At 42.1% G+C, this 19,578-nt stretch overlaps 2 protein-coding genes across 51 annotated transcripts in view; one reads left to right on the top strand and one right to left on the bottom strand.

Annotated features, from left to right (window-relative positions):
* EIF4G3 (eukaryotic translation initiation factor 4 gamma 3) overlaps positions 1-14,168 on the bottom strand; it is a 283,752-nt gene extending 269,584 nt beyond the window's left edge. For 22 of the 50 annotated variants that reach the window (XM_081055117.1, XM_081055153.1, XM_081055112.1 and 19 more), the window contains exon 1: positions 13,847-14,166. In XM_081055117.1, coding sequence (XP_080911243.1) covers positions 13,847-14,034 — 188 coding nt within the window. In that variant the 5' untranslated portion in view covers positions 14,035-14,166. Of the gene's footprint in view, positions 1-13,356; positions 13,375-13,846 lie in introns of those variants that run through there. The other 28 variants (XM_081055113.1, XM_081055118.1, XM_081055116.1 and 25 more) reach the window with 5 other exon arrangements.
* On the top strand, positions 8,470-8,655 carry LOC308500415 (cytochrome c oxidase subunit 6C-like; the record flags this gene model as incomplete). The annotated part of the gene is made up of 1 exon (XM_081055159.1): positions 8,470-8,655. The coding sequence occupies one exon, from the start codon at positions 8,470-8,472 to the stop codon at positions 8,653-8,655; it is 186 nt and encodes a 61-aa protein (XP_080911285.1).
* Positions 14,169-19,578: the final 5,410 nt, after the last annotated feature.

Here is a 19,578-nt window from a genome sequence, read left to right as displayed (position 1 = left end):
ACTACCAACCATATACTAGCTATCAAAAAAGGCTAAAACTTCAGACCTCTATCTGTTTTTTTAAAATATATAAAGTCCAACTGATCCTTACATGCAGGTTGGGTAATCACCATGAAAATTGACGCAGCTCCAAGTTTTCTTTCACAAATAAATTTGGGAAATTGTAGATAAAAGAGTAAATAGACAAAGGCATCCTTAGGAAAAGTATATACTATTTTTAAAGTCCCAGGTAAAAATGATAACTCACACATTAACCTTGGATTTCAATTATTACTACAGTTATATATAACCCAATCCTTCCTCCCTCAACCTTTCAGCAGGGTCTTACTAAAGCACCAGCTGATCATGTCCTTTCCCACCCTACAGCTAGGATGGCTCCCCAGTGCCATCTGGGTGAAATCCAAGCTCTTTATCATGGCTTATAAGGCCCTTCCTGTGGCCTCTGATTATATGTTCACTTCTCCCCTCCATACTGTTGCTCTAGTAATGGTGAACAAGTCATTTTTCACTGGAACACTCTTTATTCTACCACTATCTTTCATATGGCTCATTCATCCTTCCAGATTCAGTTTAGAGGGGCCTCCTTCACCAGGAAGCCTCTCTCCTCATTCCTCCCAATTCTCTCCCACCCACCATCCTAAGTTAAGACCCTCCTCAGAGCTGCCACACTGGCCCTGTGCTTAGGAACTTCTGCTTACTCATCCTCTGTATGTCTCCTTCTGCACTAGCGCTGTAAGCTTCTTGAGGGCAAAGACTAAGTCTTATTTCTAATTCCTCAGTTCTTAGCCCAGGACACACTGCCAGTGCTCAGCTACTGAATGATTAAGCTACAATACACACACAAGAAAACAGAAAACAGATTTCTCTTTAGAACCTAGAGAGGAAGTATCCCAACTCTGCTTTGTTCTATATTCCAGATAAAATAAACTGTCAAATCACCAGTTTCCGGTTGGTACAAATATTGGACTAACGAAGCAGTTCCCAACTGGTGAGCCAGACTCCTTAGGTCCATAAATTCATCATCCGCAATCTATTTTCACTATTTCAAAAAGCCTAAGAAATTATACGTCAGTCCACACTAAGGAGGCAAAGACTGGCTAACAAACATCAGTTGCTTTTCTTCTGCTTAAAATTTATCAATTAAGGGTGGTGACACTGAGTTTATTATGCTATACTTTTATTAAAAATGGAGGTTCAAACTAATGATTTCATAGTAACTGCCCAGAACTCCAATAGCAGCCAAGATAACATAGTGATTTAAATATTTTTAAACATTTTTATTGTAAAATGTGATTATTATAAAAAATAAGTAAAGGTACAGATTTAAGTATAACTACCCAAACTAAAGCCCATCAAGGACTAATTTTAGGCTTGCAAAGAAAAGCAGGAAGGAATTTCTCAGTCCCCAATCTTCCTTAAATGTAGAAACACTTAGGCAGAGTTTAGAATTTAAATCAAAAGGTTACTTGTCAAGTATTAACTGTCACTTTCTCCAACTACATAAAGCTCAGTGGGAACCTAATCTGGAAAGCTTGAAAAGATTGTAAGCTTCCTTGGTTGTTTTCTCTTAGCAGCTTCTTCCTCTTTTCTGTAGCTTCATCATCATCATCAAACCACTGATCAGGAGGAAGTATAAAACAAGCCCAACCTGAGGGGCACTTTAGGAAACAACTGATAATCTTCAAAGGCATCGAGGTCATGGAAGATCAGGACAGACTGAGGAACAATTAACGAGAAAGGGAAACTAAGGAGAAATAACAACTAAATGCAATGTGGGATCCTGGCACAATATTATTAGTTGATAATACTGTATCTATGTCAATTTCATGTTCTTGATCATTGTACTACGATTATGGAAGATGTTATTAGGTTGGTGCCAAAGTAATTGCCTTTTAAAAGGTTAAAAATAACTGCAAAAACCGCAATTACTTTTGCACCATCCTAACACGATTAGAGGAAAGCGGCGAGGGGTATAAAGAAACTTACTGTATTTTGGCAAGTTATCTCTAAGTCTAAAATTAGCTCAAATAATTTTTTTTTAAAGGAGGCTGACAAAATACTTTGCTCCTATTTAATTCACATGCGAATGTCACATGCTAATGTCAAAGACCTTTATAACTACAAGATCGAACACGAATTGTTGCACCAAGGGTTATAAAATATTTTGCTGCCTCACAAAGCATGTTAGTAACATAAGAAATGACATAAAGGCTCCTAACTTTCCAAGCCATACAATGGTTATCAGTTAGAGTAACCATACAATTTACCACCCAAACCAGGACCACTACAGAAGGGGGCCTATGGTCACCCCACTAGTAGATCGAAGCGGTCACTGTTATTAAAGACCTCAAATAAGTTTAAGTTGGCATAAAATCGATGCTTAGGCAAGTCACCCCCGTCTCCCCCAGCCTCGGGAACAAACCCCCCTGGGGGAGGGTTTCAGAAACATGGACCAGGAGATAACCTTACATACACTATGTAAAGGAGAAAAAAGCTAATGCGTACTTATATGCTTGGATTTTTTAATTATGATTTTTTTAAAGAAGGTCAAGAATGCAATCACTGACTTACCTAAAATGTACCACATTCAAGTACACTCACCCAGTCACAAAATAAAAGGTAATACGCTAAGGTCAAGTACTCTGCTATCTGCTTTTGAAACCGCAGTTGCCTCAGGAAGTTGGACTGGTTCCAAATTCTAATGTTTCTTAAGAAGATCAACAATGTAATATTGAGAGTATCAGCTGAATATGATATAACAGCCTCAAAGACTCAACAATATTAATCAGGTACTTGACGTCATTAAAATTCTGCAAAGGTTAATGAAGACTCACTTCCTTTGTATATTTAATAAGAGCTAAGCTAAAGATATGAATAACTTATAATACAAAAAATAGATATAATCTTTCCAACCACATTCCCACACTGTAATGTCTCAAGTCACGTAAAGAGATTTTTGTGTGTGTGAGGACAATCTTCATCCAAAGTAAATAAACCCTGTTCTTTATTAGACCTGAAAGGTTATAAAAAGCCTCTTCTTTAATGTGGTCTTTCCTGAACAGCAAAAAGAATTGTATTAGACAGAAGTTACCAGTATTTACCGATTTTGTTTCTTTATAATAATATATTAGTAATAGCCTGAGGGTATAATCTAATCAAATTTTAACTTGAATATTATATAAATGCTTTAGGACAGGACTAACATTCTATATGAAATATAATAACCCAAGAATCTGTAACCTGCTAACAATATTTCAGTTCTTCACAGGACAACAAAATAATCAAATGCCCATACTCTGTTTTTTACAAAGCTATCACTACCTAATAGGAATTTACTTTAATAACAGAAGCAGGCAAAATCTCTTTTGAGTAGTTCTCCTGTTTTCTAAGTATTATGCAAAAGGTGGAAATGGTCAAAGTTCACTTATTCATAGACCATAATTCACTATATCTCAACCACTTAATGGATTGATTATAAAGCTTTCCATATAGTTTTGTGATGCCATTCCAAATCTCCTAATCTTTCCTATTCCTTATTTCAACTTGTATACCTCAACAAAATAAATCTTCAAAAATACTGTTTTTATCTATCAGTTTCCCAATAAATAAATAAAAAAACAAAAGAAATGCAACTTATTTTTGACAAGGTGCCAAGATAATTCAAGGAGGAAAGAATAGTCTTTTGAACAAATAGTACTGAGACAACTGGGTATCCACATGCAAAAGGATAAACTTTGACCCCTAATTCACATCATACACAAGAACTAACTCAATAGGATCAAAGACCTAAATTTAATAGCTAAAATTATAAAACTCTTAGAAGAAAATAAAAGAGTAAATCTTTGTAATCGTGTAATCACGATTTACACAATTACGTGTAATCGTGTAAAATGTACATAATTGTGGAGGAGTTAAAAAGAAGGCAAACAGCCTTCTTAGACACAATACAGAAACACAAGTGACAAAAGAAAAATAGATAAATTAGACTTTATCAAAATTAAAAATTTTTGTGCTTCAAAGGGCACTATCAAGAAAGTGAAAAGACTTTGGGGGAAAAAGAAAGTGTAAAGACAACCCACTAAATGGGAGAAAATATCTGCAAATCTTTTATCTGATATGGGGCTTGTACCCAGAATACATACAGAACTCTTACAACTCAATAATCAAAAGACAGCCCAACTGAAAACTGGACAAAGGATTTGAAGACATTTCTCCAAAGATAAATGGCCGATAAGCACCCGAAAAGTTGCTCAACATCATTAGCCATCAAGGAAAAGCAAATCAAAACCACAATGGGATACCACTTTATACCCATTAGGATAGCCTATAATCAAAAAGACATAATGACAAACATTGAAACCCTCATATAATGCTGGTAGGAATATAAAATAATGGCAGTCACTTTAGAAAACAGTATGGCAGTTCCTCAAAATGTTAAAGAGGGAGATGCCTCATAAAACCCAGCAACTGTGCCCGTAGATATATACCCAAGAGAGAGAAAACATACATCCACGCATAAATATTCATAGCATAGCTATTCATAACAGCCAAAAGCTAAAACAACCTAAACATCCACAAACTGATGACTGAAGAAAAGGTAATACTTGAAATATTATTCAACAATTAAGAAAAAAAGTAGAACTGAAACAGACTATAACATAGTTGAACCTTGAAAACATTATGCAAAGTAAGAGAAATCAGTCACAAAAGACCACATATTTTATTATTCCATTTATATGAAATGTCCAGTATAGATAAATCTATAGAGGCAGAAAATAGTTTAGTACTTTCTAAAGTAGAGAAAACGGGGGGGGGGGGGGAGGGGGGATTGAACCTAATGGGTTTCTTTTGGGAGTAATGAAAACGTTCAAAATTGGTGGTAATGACTGCATAATTCTGTGAATATATTCAAAAACAATAAACTGTATACTTTAGGGTGGCTTTGTATGGCACATGAATTATATCTCAATAAAGCTGTTTTTAAAAAAAAGTAACAGCGTCACACAAAGGAGAAGTCTAACCTTCCCTTCTCTTCTTAAATTTATTCAAAGCCCTCTAGAATCTGGATCCGTTATCTTGAGTATTCCACCACAAGAATCTTCCATTCTAAGCCCCACTGATCAGGTCCTTACAATCCAGCATCCACCAGGCTTATTTCAAGCCCAATATCTGTTCATGCTGATGACCCACTCACCACAATTCACTCACCTTTGCTCTTCTAAATCCTAACTATAGTCTTAAACTCCTCATTTTAATATTTTTTCATTCATCTCTCAATTCAAATTCTGTTTCTTGTATGCTATTTTCTAGGCCCTACAAAAAAAAGAGTCATCTCATTTACCCTAAGGTTCAGTCCTTTCCATTCTCAATGTAAAAACGCTTTATTCTGAAAATATATGGCAACGGAAGGAAACTAGACTTCAGGTGGCAAGCACGCAACAGAGTATACAGATACCAAATTATAATGTTGTACACCCGAAATTTATATAATATTAACCAACGTTACATCAATAAATTTAACTTTTAAAAAGCACTATATTCTGGCTCAAAACTAGCTATATTTACTTTCCCCAGTTTTCCCCCCTTGTCATTCCAAAATTGTTTAACTCCATACTTCAATCCTGTTTCCAACTCCACATGAATCCCTTATGGTTTTTTCTCCCTTCTTCCAATCACCCCATATAATATCAACACTTCCTGAAAATCAACTACAGAAATCAAAGAGCTATCACACATGTATACAATTCAGAACAAATACTACCCTGGCCACTAGTCTTTTTTTATTTTTTATTTAGTTTGCTTGACTATATTGAGGAAGACAGACTCAAAGGCATAATAAAAAAATAAAAATGTACATAATTGTGGAGGAGTTAAAAAAAACCTGCGAAGTTACATCGAGTTTTAATGTTGTAAATAATGCAAAACATCACAGGCACAATAACGCAAAAATGTTTGACTTACTGATAAAGATTTGAGTTCTTCTCTTTCTAATGTGCAGTCATAACTTTTGAGCTACAAGCCAAAGGTGAAAGAATATCTTCAAGAAAACCTTTCCAAAGAAACAAAAATAGTTCATTCCAAATTGATGAATAAAACTATTCAAAAAGTAGCTTTTGTTGGCAGATAGTTAAGTAACAAAATAAGCAAGATACAAAACTGTATATGTAATCTGACCTTATGTTTAAAAAAAAAGGACAGAATCTGAGTCCATTAAAATTCAAGTCCATGGAAAAAAAAACGACAGGAAAGAAATATACCAAAATGTTAACAGTGGTTATCTCTATGTACTAAGATTATGGGTGATTTTTTTACTTTACTTTTCTGTATTTTTTTAATTTCTTGATTTGATTATGTGTTACTCTTATAGTGGTAAGTTTTTAATAGTCACATTTGACTATAAGTGTTTTTTCCTCTTTGGCCTGTATACCAACCCTAGTCCTCAGTATCTGTATTTCAAATGCAACTCAGCCACTTTACACGGCTTTGTTAACTGGGTCAATGCTGTTCCATCTCAAAGGAAATTATGGAACTATTTTCAATTCAACTATGTATCAGTGCAAAACAATTTTAGGGCAGCCTCGAGTGCTGAAAGTGAGCTGTAATGCCCTCTATATTAGCCCTAAAATTTATCTTAAAACTGATTCCCAGATAATAATTTAATCAACATTTCATTCAACAAATATTTAGAGACTTGCTACTATCTGCCAAGCACTGCTCTAGGTGCTGGCAATTCAATAGTGAACACTGACAAAAATCTGTGCCTTCATGGAGGTTACATTCTATTGACAAAATTTAATGTCTCATAAGCATCAGGGAGTAAGTACATTTATACAATGGAGTATTACGCAGCCATAAAGAAGAATAAAATCTTACCATTTGCAACAATATGGATGGACCTAGAGAACATTATGCTAAGTGAAATAAGTCAGACAGAGAAAGACAAATACTGTATGATCTCTTATATGTGGAATCTAAAGAAAAGAATAAATGAATGAACTAATCAGAAACAGTCTCAGAGACAGACGAAAAACTAAGGATTGCTAGATGGGAGGAGGGGTAGGGATGGGGGGAAGGTGAGGGGATTAGGAAGCACAATCAGTAACCACAAGATTGCCACGGGGATACGAAAGTCACTTTGGGGAATATAATCAATAATGTTGTAAAGATTTTGTAGGGTATCCGATGGACACCTGCCTCATTAGGGAGACCACCTCAGGGATGATGTAGATGCACTGTACACCTGAAGCTAAAGCTGAACAATAATGAATGTCAACTACAATTTTATACACATATATATATATATATATTTACAAGTGGAGTAGAGCATTAGGAATAGAGACAGTGGAAATGTAACGGCTGTATGCGATGTCAGAGGGGTAGTAGACTGGGGGAGGAGGGTTATCACTTTGAGGGGTATAAATGATAAATGTCTAATTATTACATTGCTTTGTACATCTGAAACTAATATCAATAAACAAATAAAATTTAAATTTTTTTAAAAAAAATAAGTGTCAGGGAACACATACACACATACACACTGGGCTTGGAAAAGTACAAAACTACTAGCTAATAAAGGTCATAAAAACTGACAAATTTCAAATGTACTTAAAATAGTTTAAACTATCTCAAATTTCAGCTGAGGCTACAGGAGAGTGAAAAACTGGTTGGCAGCAAGCCAAGGAACTAGGAGCCATTTGAGATTTCAGAAGTAGCTTGGGATACTGCAGTATTTCATCGATATAAATCTCAGCTACAGTTTATGCACTGCTTGAAGTCATGTGCCTAGCTAATAATCAGGAAATAGCTAGTTTCCTATTATATTAGCACAAAGTATTGCTCCGAAAGTAAAAATAGATGGTGTCTCATCACGGTTTACTACAGAACCCACTTTCCCTCATATCTCATAATGAACCGTACCATCCATCACCCAGAACAAGCAAACATCTGACCTTGGCAACCTTATTTTATGGTCTCAAGCCATCCCATGACAGACTATACAATCTTCACTACTGAAGTCATAAAGGTATTCCAGTCTGGCTGAATCTCACATTAATAAGTCAAAAACCAAAGCTTTCTTATATGAACATATTAACTTCCCTCAGCACCTAGAACAGTTCTTGGCAGATAGAAGAAAGCTTATGTATTTGTTGAATTAACTGTTAAGTTAGCATGCTTTTAATATCAATAAGTCACCACAGAAAAGAGTCACTGACCATCAGACAAAGGAAGAAACCATTAACAAGAGGTCTCCATAAATCCTTCCCATCTACTTGCAGGAACAAAACAAACATCAAACCATAATCTTCAGAATCATAAGCCATTATACTTCAAGAATGTCACTTAATAACCTAGTCTTACCCCTTCATTTTAGAGAAGAGAAAACTGATACCCAGAACAGTTTACGTGACTAGTTCTAGATAACATACCTATCCAGAAGGATGCTGGTTTTAAGGGAGAATGTAACTAACCATGCCTTCCAGTGCTTTGGGGAAACCTCAGATGCGTGGCCTTCTGGCTACGCATCTGGGATTTCTTCTTGTTGGAGCAATCATTGTTTCCCTGGGGGTTGCAGCTTTCTATAAGTTTGCTGTGGCTGAACCAAGAAAGAAGGCATATGCAGATTTCTATAGAAATTATGATTCCATGAAAGACTGAGGAGATGAGGAAGGCTGGTATCTTTCAGAGTGCAAAGCGATTTCGGAGTGTAAAGAATCTGAGTTGACTTCCATGGAAGTTTGGCACTGATCTGAGGTTCCTGAACTATGAAACACGGATATTTAGGCTAAGGGATAGTTTCTCTTGATAAATAAACAATTAAATGTTGTGGACACTTAAAAAAAAAAAAGAAAATATGCATATTAGAATGGAAGAGCCAAACTCAAATCAGACTTTTTTTTTTTTTTTTTTACTTCAAGTCAGCTACACTTCTCAATACACCGAGCTAAACCTACTTATACACTAAGGATAGCAGGTACTCTTTCCAAATCAAAGTCTAATAGGCAGGGGTATTATAAGATGAATGAGAGAGTGACCAGGAAAGAACCAATCAGATCTGGTACGTATCTTCCCATACACCCCATTCCTCAGGTTATGATGCAGAATCGACTGAATTTACAGCAAGTGTTTTGATTACCATATTCTCTGGTATCTCCTCTAGTTTTTCTGCTTCTACTAAAAACTGAAACACGACAACACCCATTTACTAAAGTTCTATGCAGCAGCAACAACAAAAGTCAGCTGGAAGGAGAAGGTAATTCTCATTCATCCTTCTACTTTAGCTCAGATATCAACTTCTTCTAGGAAGCCCAAATTCCTCCTTCCCCCAGAGTAGGCTCTTATAGCAGAGTTATTATTGTGCTTGCCTCATGGTATTGTGTCTGGACCAAGTTCTTTGAGGGCAAAGATTTTATCTTAGCTTTTCAACCCTAGACCTAGCCCTGAGTCTGGCACACAGTAGATGCTGAATAAATGAACAAATGAACTTTAAAACTTGCCACTTCTATTGAAGTCTCAATATAAATGGCTAAAACGTGGCAATCCTATTATGATTTAAAACATGGTTTTCAAGCATTTTGTAGCAGTAAACCTTTTTGTAAAATTCTTATCAGAAACCCAACATGGACAAGAAACACAGTTTAAATTGTTTGACAGAAAACACCTCACTTAAAGACGCATAGCCTAGGAGAGGGCGAAGCAGTAGCAGTGGCAAGAGCCAATGTGACTCAGGCACCTGAATAAACTTTCTTCCTTCTTTATCTCCATCTTACATTGGTGCCCTCTCTTTCCTAGAAGAGGACCTGCTCCTAGGAGTGCAGATCCATCGTTGTTGATGGTGGGGCTTAGGAGTACACAGACCGCTGGTCGCTACATGAGCTACAAAGGTCTAGTTGGTAGTTATAATGGTATTTTGCTGAAGGCCTTAACTTCTAAACAAGCAGAAACATGCACTAACCAAACGAGGCAGACCTATTCCTATGCTTTATGCTCAATGCGGTAAAGATAACGTACTTGCCCAGCGGTATGTGGCTATGAACTAATTAAAACAAGGTATAGTATCACTGCATTCTAGATTACTCCACAGAGCTCCTTAGCTATATACAGACCTTCCCCTAGCTATCAAATAGGCAAAGTATCCTTCCTCCCATTCCCACATGCAGACTTGGTACGGTACAGCATGGCACAGTAAAAAGGACAGTCATGGGCTTTGGAGCCAGTCATATCAAGGTCTGAACTGCAGACCACCACTTACTAGATGGACAATCTTGGGAACGTTACTTAACTTCTCTGCCCTTAAGTTTCCTCATCTATAAAATATATGTAGTACCTACCTCATTAGGGTTCATGTGAGAATTAAAGAAAATCACACATGTATGGCTCCTAGAACAATAGGTGCTCGTTAAATGGACACTACTACTAATATTCAGATTTAGCTTCGGTAAACAGACAAAAAAGAAGAAAGCAAACATTACTTGGCTTCAGCCAATAAGACAAAACTGAACATCAACACAGAAAACATAAAAAAGAAAATTATCATACCAAAAAAAAGGGAGTATTTGTTTTTAATATATCCATACCTAAAACAAAATAACTGAGGACACAGATCATTTTTAGGTCACTACAGGCCTTTACCAAATTTAGTTCCTTCAAAGAACCCACTGCCCTGATTTTCTTAATCAAACTGGCTGCCCCAAAACAGTAACTAGACTCCCCAGAAGTGTCAGCAGCCCTGAGAGAAATTATACCCTGAAGTCTTTCCATATAAATAGAGAGAACACTGTGTATTCATAACAGACTGCAAAATTGTTCTATTAAGTCAGAACTATTTGGGCACCTAAATTCAAACTCATTAATCTTTACTTATCTGAAGGGTAAGCAATTTCCATCTAAAAGGTTAGGCTGTTTATGGAGTGGGGGTGCAAAAACCCCCTGAAAATGTAAGCAAGATTTTCTGTGCAGGGAGAGTTTTCTGCGTTGAGGGTCTATAAGCTTTCATCAAAATGTCAAAGTGTTTGTTACCCAGAAAAGGTTAAGAATCACTCTTAACATTCTCAACAGAGCCTCTTGGAATCTCACGTTGGGAAGCTAGGGTGAGCCTGTCTCAAGGCAAGTATTCTGAAGGACCAGTTTCATAAACTATTCACATTGGATCCATGAAAACTCGAAGCGTCTTTCTCCCTTGCCATTAGCACTTTTCCTATCAGTGTTTACCTTCTTTCACCCCCCCCACCCATGCCCACCCTCTGCCAGGCCCCACCCCTTGCCTCTTTGCAGTCAAAGGCTTCTACCTGAATGGCCTTATGGGCCTGCCATGCAATTCGGATGCCACTTAAGCAGTTTATATGCAAAGTCATTATCGCTCCCATCTCCCTTCATTTCTGATTTGTCCCTTGAACGCTAAGTACAAATAAAGGACACTTTATCACGTGAATCCCCTTCTAGTATTTTTACAAATTTAAAATACTATCTGAACTTATTGATTCAATTCAAGCACAACTGGAGATTTAATTAAGCCACAGAAAGAGCAACTCCACCTCTGTACTCGTCTCAATGCTTCAATGTATATCAACCTATTACACGATGACTGCTATCATCAAATACGAATTCTCACACTCCCTCTGGGTAGACAGAATTGCTCTGTTTTACTCCATGTTTAACCAAAATGCCTATTACCATTGATAATATTTCACCGCTATTATGTTCTAACGAACTCTGTAAACTGTATTTCATTTACTATACAAACATTTAGATTTTAGCCATCATAACCTTCCAGTGTGTAAAGCAAACAGAAGATAACAGGGTTGGGAAATACCTCAAGAAAAAAATTAATTTTAGCTTCCATGACCTGAGGCAAAGTAAAAACTTAAAGTCACATAAAACCAAGTGTCATATATTACCACAGATAGCTTTAAAAATTATCTCCATTGGAAGTTACATCTTAAATTTACCCTCTTCTGCAGTCACAATTTTTCTGTTGCACCAACTCAGAGCTTTTATGAGTCCTTCCTTTGTGAAATGCGTGGAGAAAAAGCATGCTTGAAACACAGCTCTGTGTCCAAATAGCACCACCAAATTCACCAAGCACTGTCATATTCAGCATCATGGCCCTTCTCACTTTGTACATCAAGAACACGTACTGTCGGCTTCCTTTCATTTGTTTAATTGCCCAAACAGCTCAAAAATGCGGCTAAAGAATAATTTACTTGATAGCATGGTCCAGAAATTTACAGCCCTAACCAAGTACGGGTAATCAAGACAAATAAAAAGACAAATTAGAAAGGAATTTAAACTCACAAAGCATTAAGGGAAGATATGTTTAAGAAACGGAGCACGAAACTCCACCACGATGTAGGCAAATCAGCCGCTTTCCCCCCCACAGGAAAACAACAGGAACACTGCTCAAAAGTAACACTAAGTTATCACTAAGCATTGTCATCAGTGAACAATTCTGAACTGAACAGAATCATGCAGGGCAAAAACATTGTGAAATCAGTACACACATCACACTGGAATGGAATTTATCTTTACTCCGAGCCACTCTGCCTGGACTGACAAAAATGCGGACTAACAATATTTAAAGAACAGAGAAAAGGACACTTGATGGAAACCAAAAGGATGGCCTGAAATGACTCCAGAAGGGTGATGCCAGTTCCCTTCTGAAAGTAATCGATACAGGCAAGAATCAAACTGCACTGTGAAATAATCTGTGGGGCTCGCAGCAGTTAAGTGTTATTTGCTCAAACATCCTCACTCTAAAAGTCAAACACACGATGACACAAATACAAAAACACACAACACATCTAACATCCAACGATTTACTGATTTACACACATACACACAGCGGCTGGGGGGCGGGGGGTGCATGATGAAATGTCATTGTCAGGTAGGTCAATACGTTTCTAAATCTCCCCGGAACTCGTGACGAACTCCAAGTTTTACTTTCTCCGGCTAGTTTTTGCCTGAACTACCTCCTTACCAAATCTTTTCCATCAACGCGGTCCAAACACTCCCCAAGCGAGCACAGAACATGAAATTGGATCTAGTCCCCACTAGACTTGACTCCAGGGGCCCTGGTCCCTGCTGGACATCGGGCCTATAGAGAGTACGTTAAAGCTCTTAAAAAATATGGAACAGAACACAAGGCTTCCGAGAAGCGAGGCTTTTGGGGGCGCTGGGTCCTGCCAGTTGACTTCCTCTTCCTCTAAAAAGGTCAAAGACAGGGAAGCGTCCGGTGTCACATTTCCTCCTCGGCTCGCGTTCCACCACAAACCACATCACAACTCCCCCAACCGCTGAAAAACATTAGCCGGAGGGAGTGATTTCTGTCCCTTTTCCCCGTAGATTTAAAATCCAACTTACCTCCGACACGAGCGGATTCGTTTCAAACAGGCAATTTACCAATAAAGTTTATTATGTACGAATGATACTTCGGGGCCCACCGGGCCCCGCCGCAGGAGGTGCAGAAGGGACACGAGGGGAGGGTGTCGTCCTCACCACCCGCAGAGCAACACCTTCCCTGCAGGGTGGCTCCCAGGCACCGGGCAGTAAACGTGCCTAATAAGAGGGGCTGGGGGGTTCGCGGGTGGCGAGGTGCGAGGGGGAAGGGTGCCCCCGCTCGAAAGGGGAAGGGCTGCAGACGCAAGGCCGAGGGGAGCCGGCTTTCCCGGGAACCCCCGCAGTGCTGCCGCCGGGGCACCCCAAAAGCCCCGGCCGAGCGGGAGCCGGGCTCGAGGAGCAGCCCTTTCCCCGGCGGGGCTGTGGCCGCCAGCAGTGGCGCCCCCGGCGCGGCCCCGGCCCCCCTGCCCCGCCGCGCGGAGCCGCAGGGCCGGCAGTAAGGTGAAAAGGATACTGTTGGGGCGCCTGGGGCTGGAGGGCCCTGATGTTCGGGTGAGGAGGGGCCGCCGCCGCCGCCGCCGCCGCCGGGTGAGGAGGCGGTCCCGCTGCCGCCGCCGCCGCCGCCGCCGCTCCTGGGCCGGGTCCGGGTCCTGCTGCAGCCGCTGAGCCTGATTTCAGAGCCGGTTTCTGCGGTAAACTCATGGCAAAGCGAAGCCACCAACCCCCCCAGAGCGGGACCGGGCGCGCCGGGGTGCAGGGGCCGGGGGCGGCGGGGGGGCGGGATGGGGGCAGACCCGGGGAGGCGGCGGGAGCGGGGGGTCGGGGGGAGGCTGGGAGGAGGAGGAGGAGGGGGCCGGGGCCGGTCACACACGCCCGCCGCCGCCGCCGCCGCCGCCGCCGCCGCCGGCAGCAGCAGCCGCCCCGCGGGCCAGCACCACCGGCTGCCGGTCTCCGTGACAACGCGACCCCGGGGGGGGGGCCGGACCCGGCGGGGGCAGGAGGCGGAGAGACCGGACCTTTCACGGCAATATCCTCATGGGCCGGCGGCGGGGGGTCTTTATCCCCCTCCCCGGGGGAAGCGGCGCCCTTCTCGGTAGCGGGGCTCAGGCGATGCCGGCGGATTTTCTTCACTCAACGAGCAGAGCATCCAACATGGCGCTGCGGCCGCCTCCAGCAGTCCGGCAGGACGGCCGCTCGGCAAACTTCGGGCCTTTTCGGAGTGGCTCGGGAGGCCGAGGGTGGGAAGCCCCTTCGGCTCTTTCCGGAGACTGAGAGTGGTCGGGATTCTTCGGAAACACTCGGGGGCGTCTTCGGCCGCCGTTCGGGAGCGCTCCGGGGCTGACTCGCTTCCTCGGAAACGATCGGCTAGGGGGCTTCCGAGGCTCGCCGCCGCGCGGGTGCGGGGCGGAGGGAGAGACCAAAAGCAAGGTCTGGTCTGCGAGAGTCCTCCCCTGCTGCCCAGCCTCGAAGAACAATGGTAACGGCCCAGGAGCCTGCGGTCCGCAGAGCCCTGCCCGCAGGGGCGGGAGCTGTTAGGCGAGGAACCTCGGTTACTGTGGAAGGAACCGCCTAACCAGAGTGAAACCGCTGGATAGGAACTGACAGTGTGCGCCTGTTAGCAGAACAAACAGCGCTCACTGGCCTTTATTCGCAGTTCACCACGTCCATTATGTCGACATTTCATCCTGGTACACTCTGAGAGGTAAGTGAAATGAGGAGTGCCATTTCCCCAGCACACAGACTGGGAGAGGAAAAGTGACTGGCCCAAGGTCACCCAGCCAGGGAAGGACAGAGCCAAGCCTGCAGCTGAATTCCCCCTTCATCTGGATGAACCTTGCCGCCTCCCAAGTTGCCTGGGACCTGATCCGACCCGCCTTATCTAATCAGCAACCTTGACTGAGGGTTCTGTGGATGCAGTCTTCCAAGGACTGACCCCAAGACTGAAGCAAGCGTACTTTGACCAGCAGCCAGTGGTCAGCTCCCCAGTGTCCTATGCCAGGGTAACACACGTGATAAACTCCTTTTCTCCCCAACCAAGGGACCAACTAAGGCCCTCCCACACCCTCGCCCCCCAACCCTCCCCCAGCATGGGCCCTGTCCCGGACACAGGAGCATTGAGTGGAAAGGAACCGCAGGGAGGAATCAGGTGATAGTGGTCACCAGGCACTGAGCACTTCTTATTCATTATCGCACACAGTTCTGTGCAATAGGTAGTACCCATTTTACAAATGAAGATCCTGAAGCTCAATACCATCATGTAACAGCAAAGGGACAAGAGACCTTCCCAGGGGCACGTGGAGAGTATAGTTGGCGGAGACAAAATTAGAGTCCAGTTCTGACTCCTGCTATACTGTTTCACACTGACTTCCTTTTTTATTTTTATTTTTTAATTCACATAAAGCTCTACACACAGTGGGTGCTTAATTAATTAATTATCTCCTAATTGAGCCCCAAATGCTCCTCCCTTGGGGAGAAAGGAGCCATCTGGAAGAGGGTGATACCACAACTCCCCACCGCAGCTTTCAGGCACGGTATCCACAGGAAGCCTTGTACCCCATCTCCAGACTAGAAGACAGGAACTCCTCATACTTTGGAATCCTAAACCCTTTGGATTTGTAACACTTGATGTTTTAGGATTGGATTTGCTGCTCTTCTCTGACCAGCTCCAGGAAAAAGTCCCAAGTGGTCCTTCAGTTCCCAGGATTCTCCTTTCGTGTTCTGGGATCTCAGACTTCCTTATCCCAATTAAAACCTGTTCCCAGAAAAGAATTTGGCTTCTCATTTACACTAGGGTGATAACAGACTGATAATTGCTTAATTGTTATTTTCTGAGCTAGTTTCACTTTCTAACTTAATAATAGGTACAAGCATCTGGCAATTACTGTGTGCCTGGTCTTTCTTTGCTAAGCACTTTATGAGCATTATCTCTCTTAAAACGGATAGGCCTTGGGCAAAATCCTGTAAAAGTCCCTGATAAGATTCTGGCTAGAAGCAATCAAGGGTGGCTCATAGGGAGCAAAGTCGAAAAGGCAGAGCTCTTTTCTTTCATGGCCCTGCTCAACACCACCCCTCTCATACAGAGCAGCTCAGATGTATTGCACCCCTACTTATTTGCCAGTGTACAATTCTGCTAAACATTTTGTTTAGATTAACTCATTCCCCTCAACAACTTTTTAGGTATTACTATATCCCATTTACAAATAAAGACACTGAGGTTCAACAATGCGAAGAAATGACTTGTGTAATACTTTTAAGCAGAAACACTAGTATTCAAACCCAAGGCATCTGACTCCAGGTCTGATTTGCCATGTGCCTTCAACAAAGCAACCTCCCCACTGTGGCCAGAGGCACAGTTAACAAGCAGAGCTGATTTTGTGAACTTGCCTGCTGACAGCCTTCATGCCAACAGGATCCAGTCTAAATTCAAGATTCTTCAGAATCTGGTCTCTGCTTCCATATTGCCACTCTCCACCTCAAATACACAGCTGCAGCTACCTTGGTCCTTTTTGCCCTCGGGCCTGTATGCAGACTGCTCCTACTACCTCTAACCCCAAACTATCCTCTCTCCCCTTTGCCCATTGGCTAATAATTCCTGCTCCTGTTTGGCTCCGACCTCACCTCCTCCAGGCAGCCTTTCCCCACTACCCAGGCTGAGCTAGGTACCTCTCTACGCTCCCTTGGCAGTGGGTGCTTAGCTCTCAGGGCACTCTCAGTATTTAACGAGTAAGAGCACAGCCATTGGAATCAAATTACCTGAGTTTGATTCTCAGCCCTGACATTTATCAGTTGTATGACTTTGGAGAAATCACTTAACTCTCCAAGCTTCAGTTTCTTCATCTGTAAAATGGAGACTCTACCTCCTAGCATGAGAATTAAGACAACAAATGCAAAGCACTTAGTCGTGTCCCTGGCTCATAGTAATTATTGTATACGTTTTAGCTATTATTCATTTACAGGGGAACACTACTTAGTCAATTAATATATCCCTGATATCTAGCAGTCAATTAATAGGATGTGAAACTTGCTGAAGGACAGAATCATTGTGAATTGCCAGAGGATTTCATGTTACCTTGGAGAAGTCTTGGGCCTCACTGCGCAAGGAGAGAGAAGGGCGAGAGTATCCTGGAGCAGGCAATGCTAGCCCAGAGAGGAGTGCAATATCTTTAACCAGCCATCCACTGTTCCAGAGCCCACCAGGCTGCCTCCAGCAGAGACCTGCATTCCCTAACCCCCAAATAAATATACCTCTCCCTCTTCATTGGAAGAGCCGCAAACAAGTGGAGACTTGGTTTATACATCTCCTCAAGGCTGGGTGACGGTGCTTTGCTTATCTGTGATCATGTGGGGTCACAGCTCTGTTTCTCTGAACTGGAGACTGAGCTCGGGGGACCCCTGAATTTCTTTAATTTGAACTTTTGAAAATATTGTTACAAGCTGGAGTGCTCTGCCCCCTTCATTTTTCCTCCTGGTTGGAGGTGGGGGGAGGGGGAGCTGGCATTCTAGCATAAAGACAAGCCTTGTTATGCCAACAGAAGCCATACCTAATAGCCACAGAGGGTTTATATATTATTAGGTCCTCCACTCTGAGACAAGCCAACATCCCCCAAGGCCTGGCAAGGTAGAGCTGGGCATGGACCTTAGTGGCCCAAGATCTAGACTCTAGGCAGTTAAGACATAGACGTGGAAGATGAAGAGGGTTAAAAAAAATAAAAAGGAAGCATTAGAAAAACCAAAGAAGGAGAGACTGCAGGGCACCCATCTGAAGTGGATATGGCTAGGAGGAGAGAAGCCCAAGAGGAAAAAGTCAAGAAATATTTTGCCCCCTTCCCTATACTGGAAGCACGATTGTCATCAGCCACTAATGCTCTTCAGTAAAGAGCTGCACCAGCTCACAGATCCCATTTAAGTTGTTTCCGCCTTTTGGGTGTGAGGGTGCTGGTTCCTTTCAAAGTTTATAAACTTTAGGACAGATCTGGATTCTAACCTTACAGACTAGCTGATCAACCTTAAACAAGTTTCCTAACTTTGAGCCATTTGTAAATGAAAGCAGGAGGTCTGCCTCTAAAGGATTAAAGCAAGACTTAAAGGGGCTCATCTGTAGAGAGCATCTCTGTAGAGAGCACCTCCGGGGCCTAGAGGCCTAGGACATAGTAAGCCCCGCAACAAAGGTTAATTGCTTCCTCATTCCCTCCAGGGCAGAGTTGTAGCTTCTCTAATTCGCTGCTACTGTCACTTCTAGACCAGTTGGTCCCAGCCTTTTGCCCACAGTGAGAGGGACCTTTCGTTTCTCAGCTATTCCTGGAGGTGACCACAGCCCCCACCAGGCCTGATGGCTGCAGAGAATTCAGCTTCACCAGGAGGCAAGAGGAAGCAAAAAAATATTATCATAGAATGGTTAAGAGGATGAGTTTTATGTTATTTGTATTTTACCACAATTTTTAAAAAAATATTGTAATGGATCCTGGTCAGGATTGAAGATGCCTTAGGGATTAACTCACCCAGGTTTAAGGCTAGAACCCAGAAATAGGAAAGGGTTCTTTCTCTCAAGGTCATAGTGAATAGCAAAACCAGGACTGAAACTCATAACCTCCCTTCACTGCTAAGCCACGGTGATTCTCTATCTGACACCACCCTCTCATTAAGAAGTAGGATACCACGCCCTGGTCTTTTCCCATTTCAAGCATTGCCCATTCCTCCCCCTGCATGTTTCCTTCTGGAGTGACAGCCAGGCTTCAGATATCATTAAACAAGCATTTATTGAGAGACAGCTATGTGCCAGACACTGGCTTGGGCACCTAGAAAGGACTGTAAGAGCACATATAATGGGGCAGAGAGATAGGTAACTGGACCTACAAGTTCAATACTCCCCATAATTATTTTACATTAAAAAGTTAAGATCATGTAACTTCTGTGCTCAGAACCCTCGGCTGTTCCTCCGTTCTCAGTTGGAGTAAACGTGTCTTATGGTAATAAGCCCTTAGGTCACCTAGGAGTGGGGGTTGCCAGGGGAACCCACTGACCTTGACTCAGGGGAAGAAAGGGAGGAGAGGCTAGAGATTGAGTTCAATCAGTGGCCAATGATTAGTCATCCCTATGTAATGAAGCCTTGATAAAAACCCAAAAGGACACGGTTCTCAGAGCTTCCTGATTGGTGAACATGGAAATACTGGGGAGAATGGTGCCCTGGAAGAAAGCATGGAAGCTCAGCACCCTTCTCGCCATGCCTTGCTTTGTGTATCTCTTCCA

This window comes from Rhinolophus hipposideros (genome assembly GCF_964194185.1).
Source record: "Rhinolophus hipposideros genome assembly, chromosome: 8".
Classification (NCBI taxonomy): Eukaryota; Metazoa; Chordata; class Mammalia; order Chiroptera; family Rhinolophidae; genus Rhinolophus; species Rhinolophus hipposideros.
Note: the sequence above shows the minus strand (reverse complement) of the source record. Positions and strands in the feature narration are given on the sequence as shown.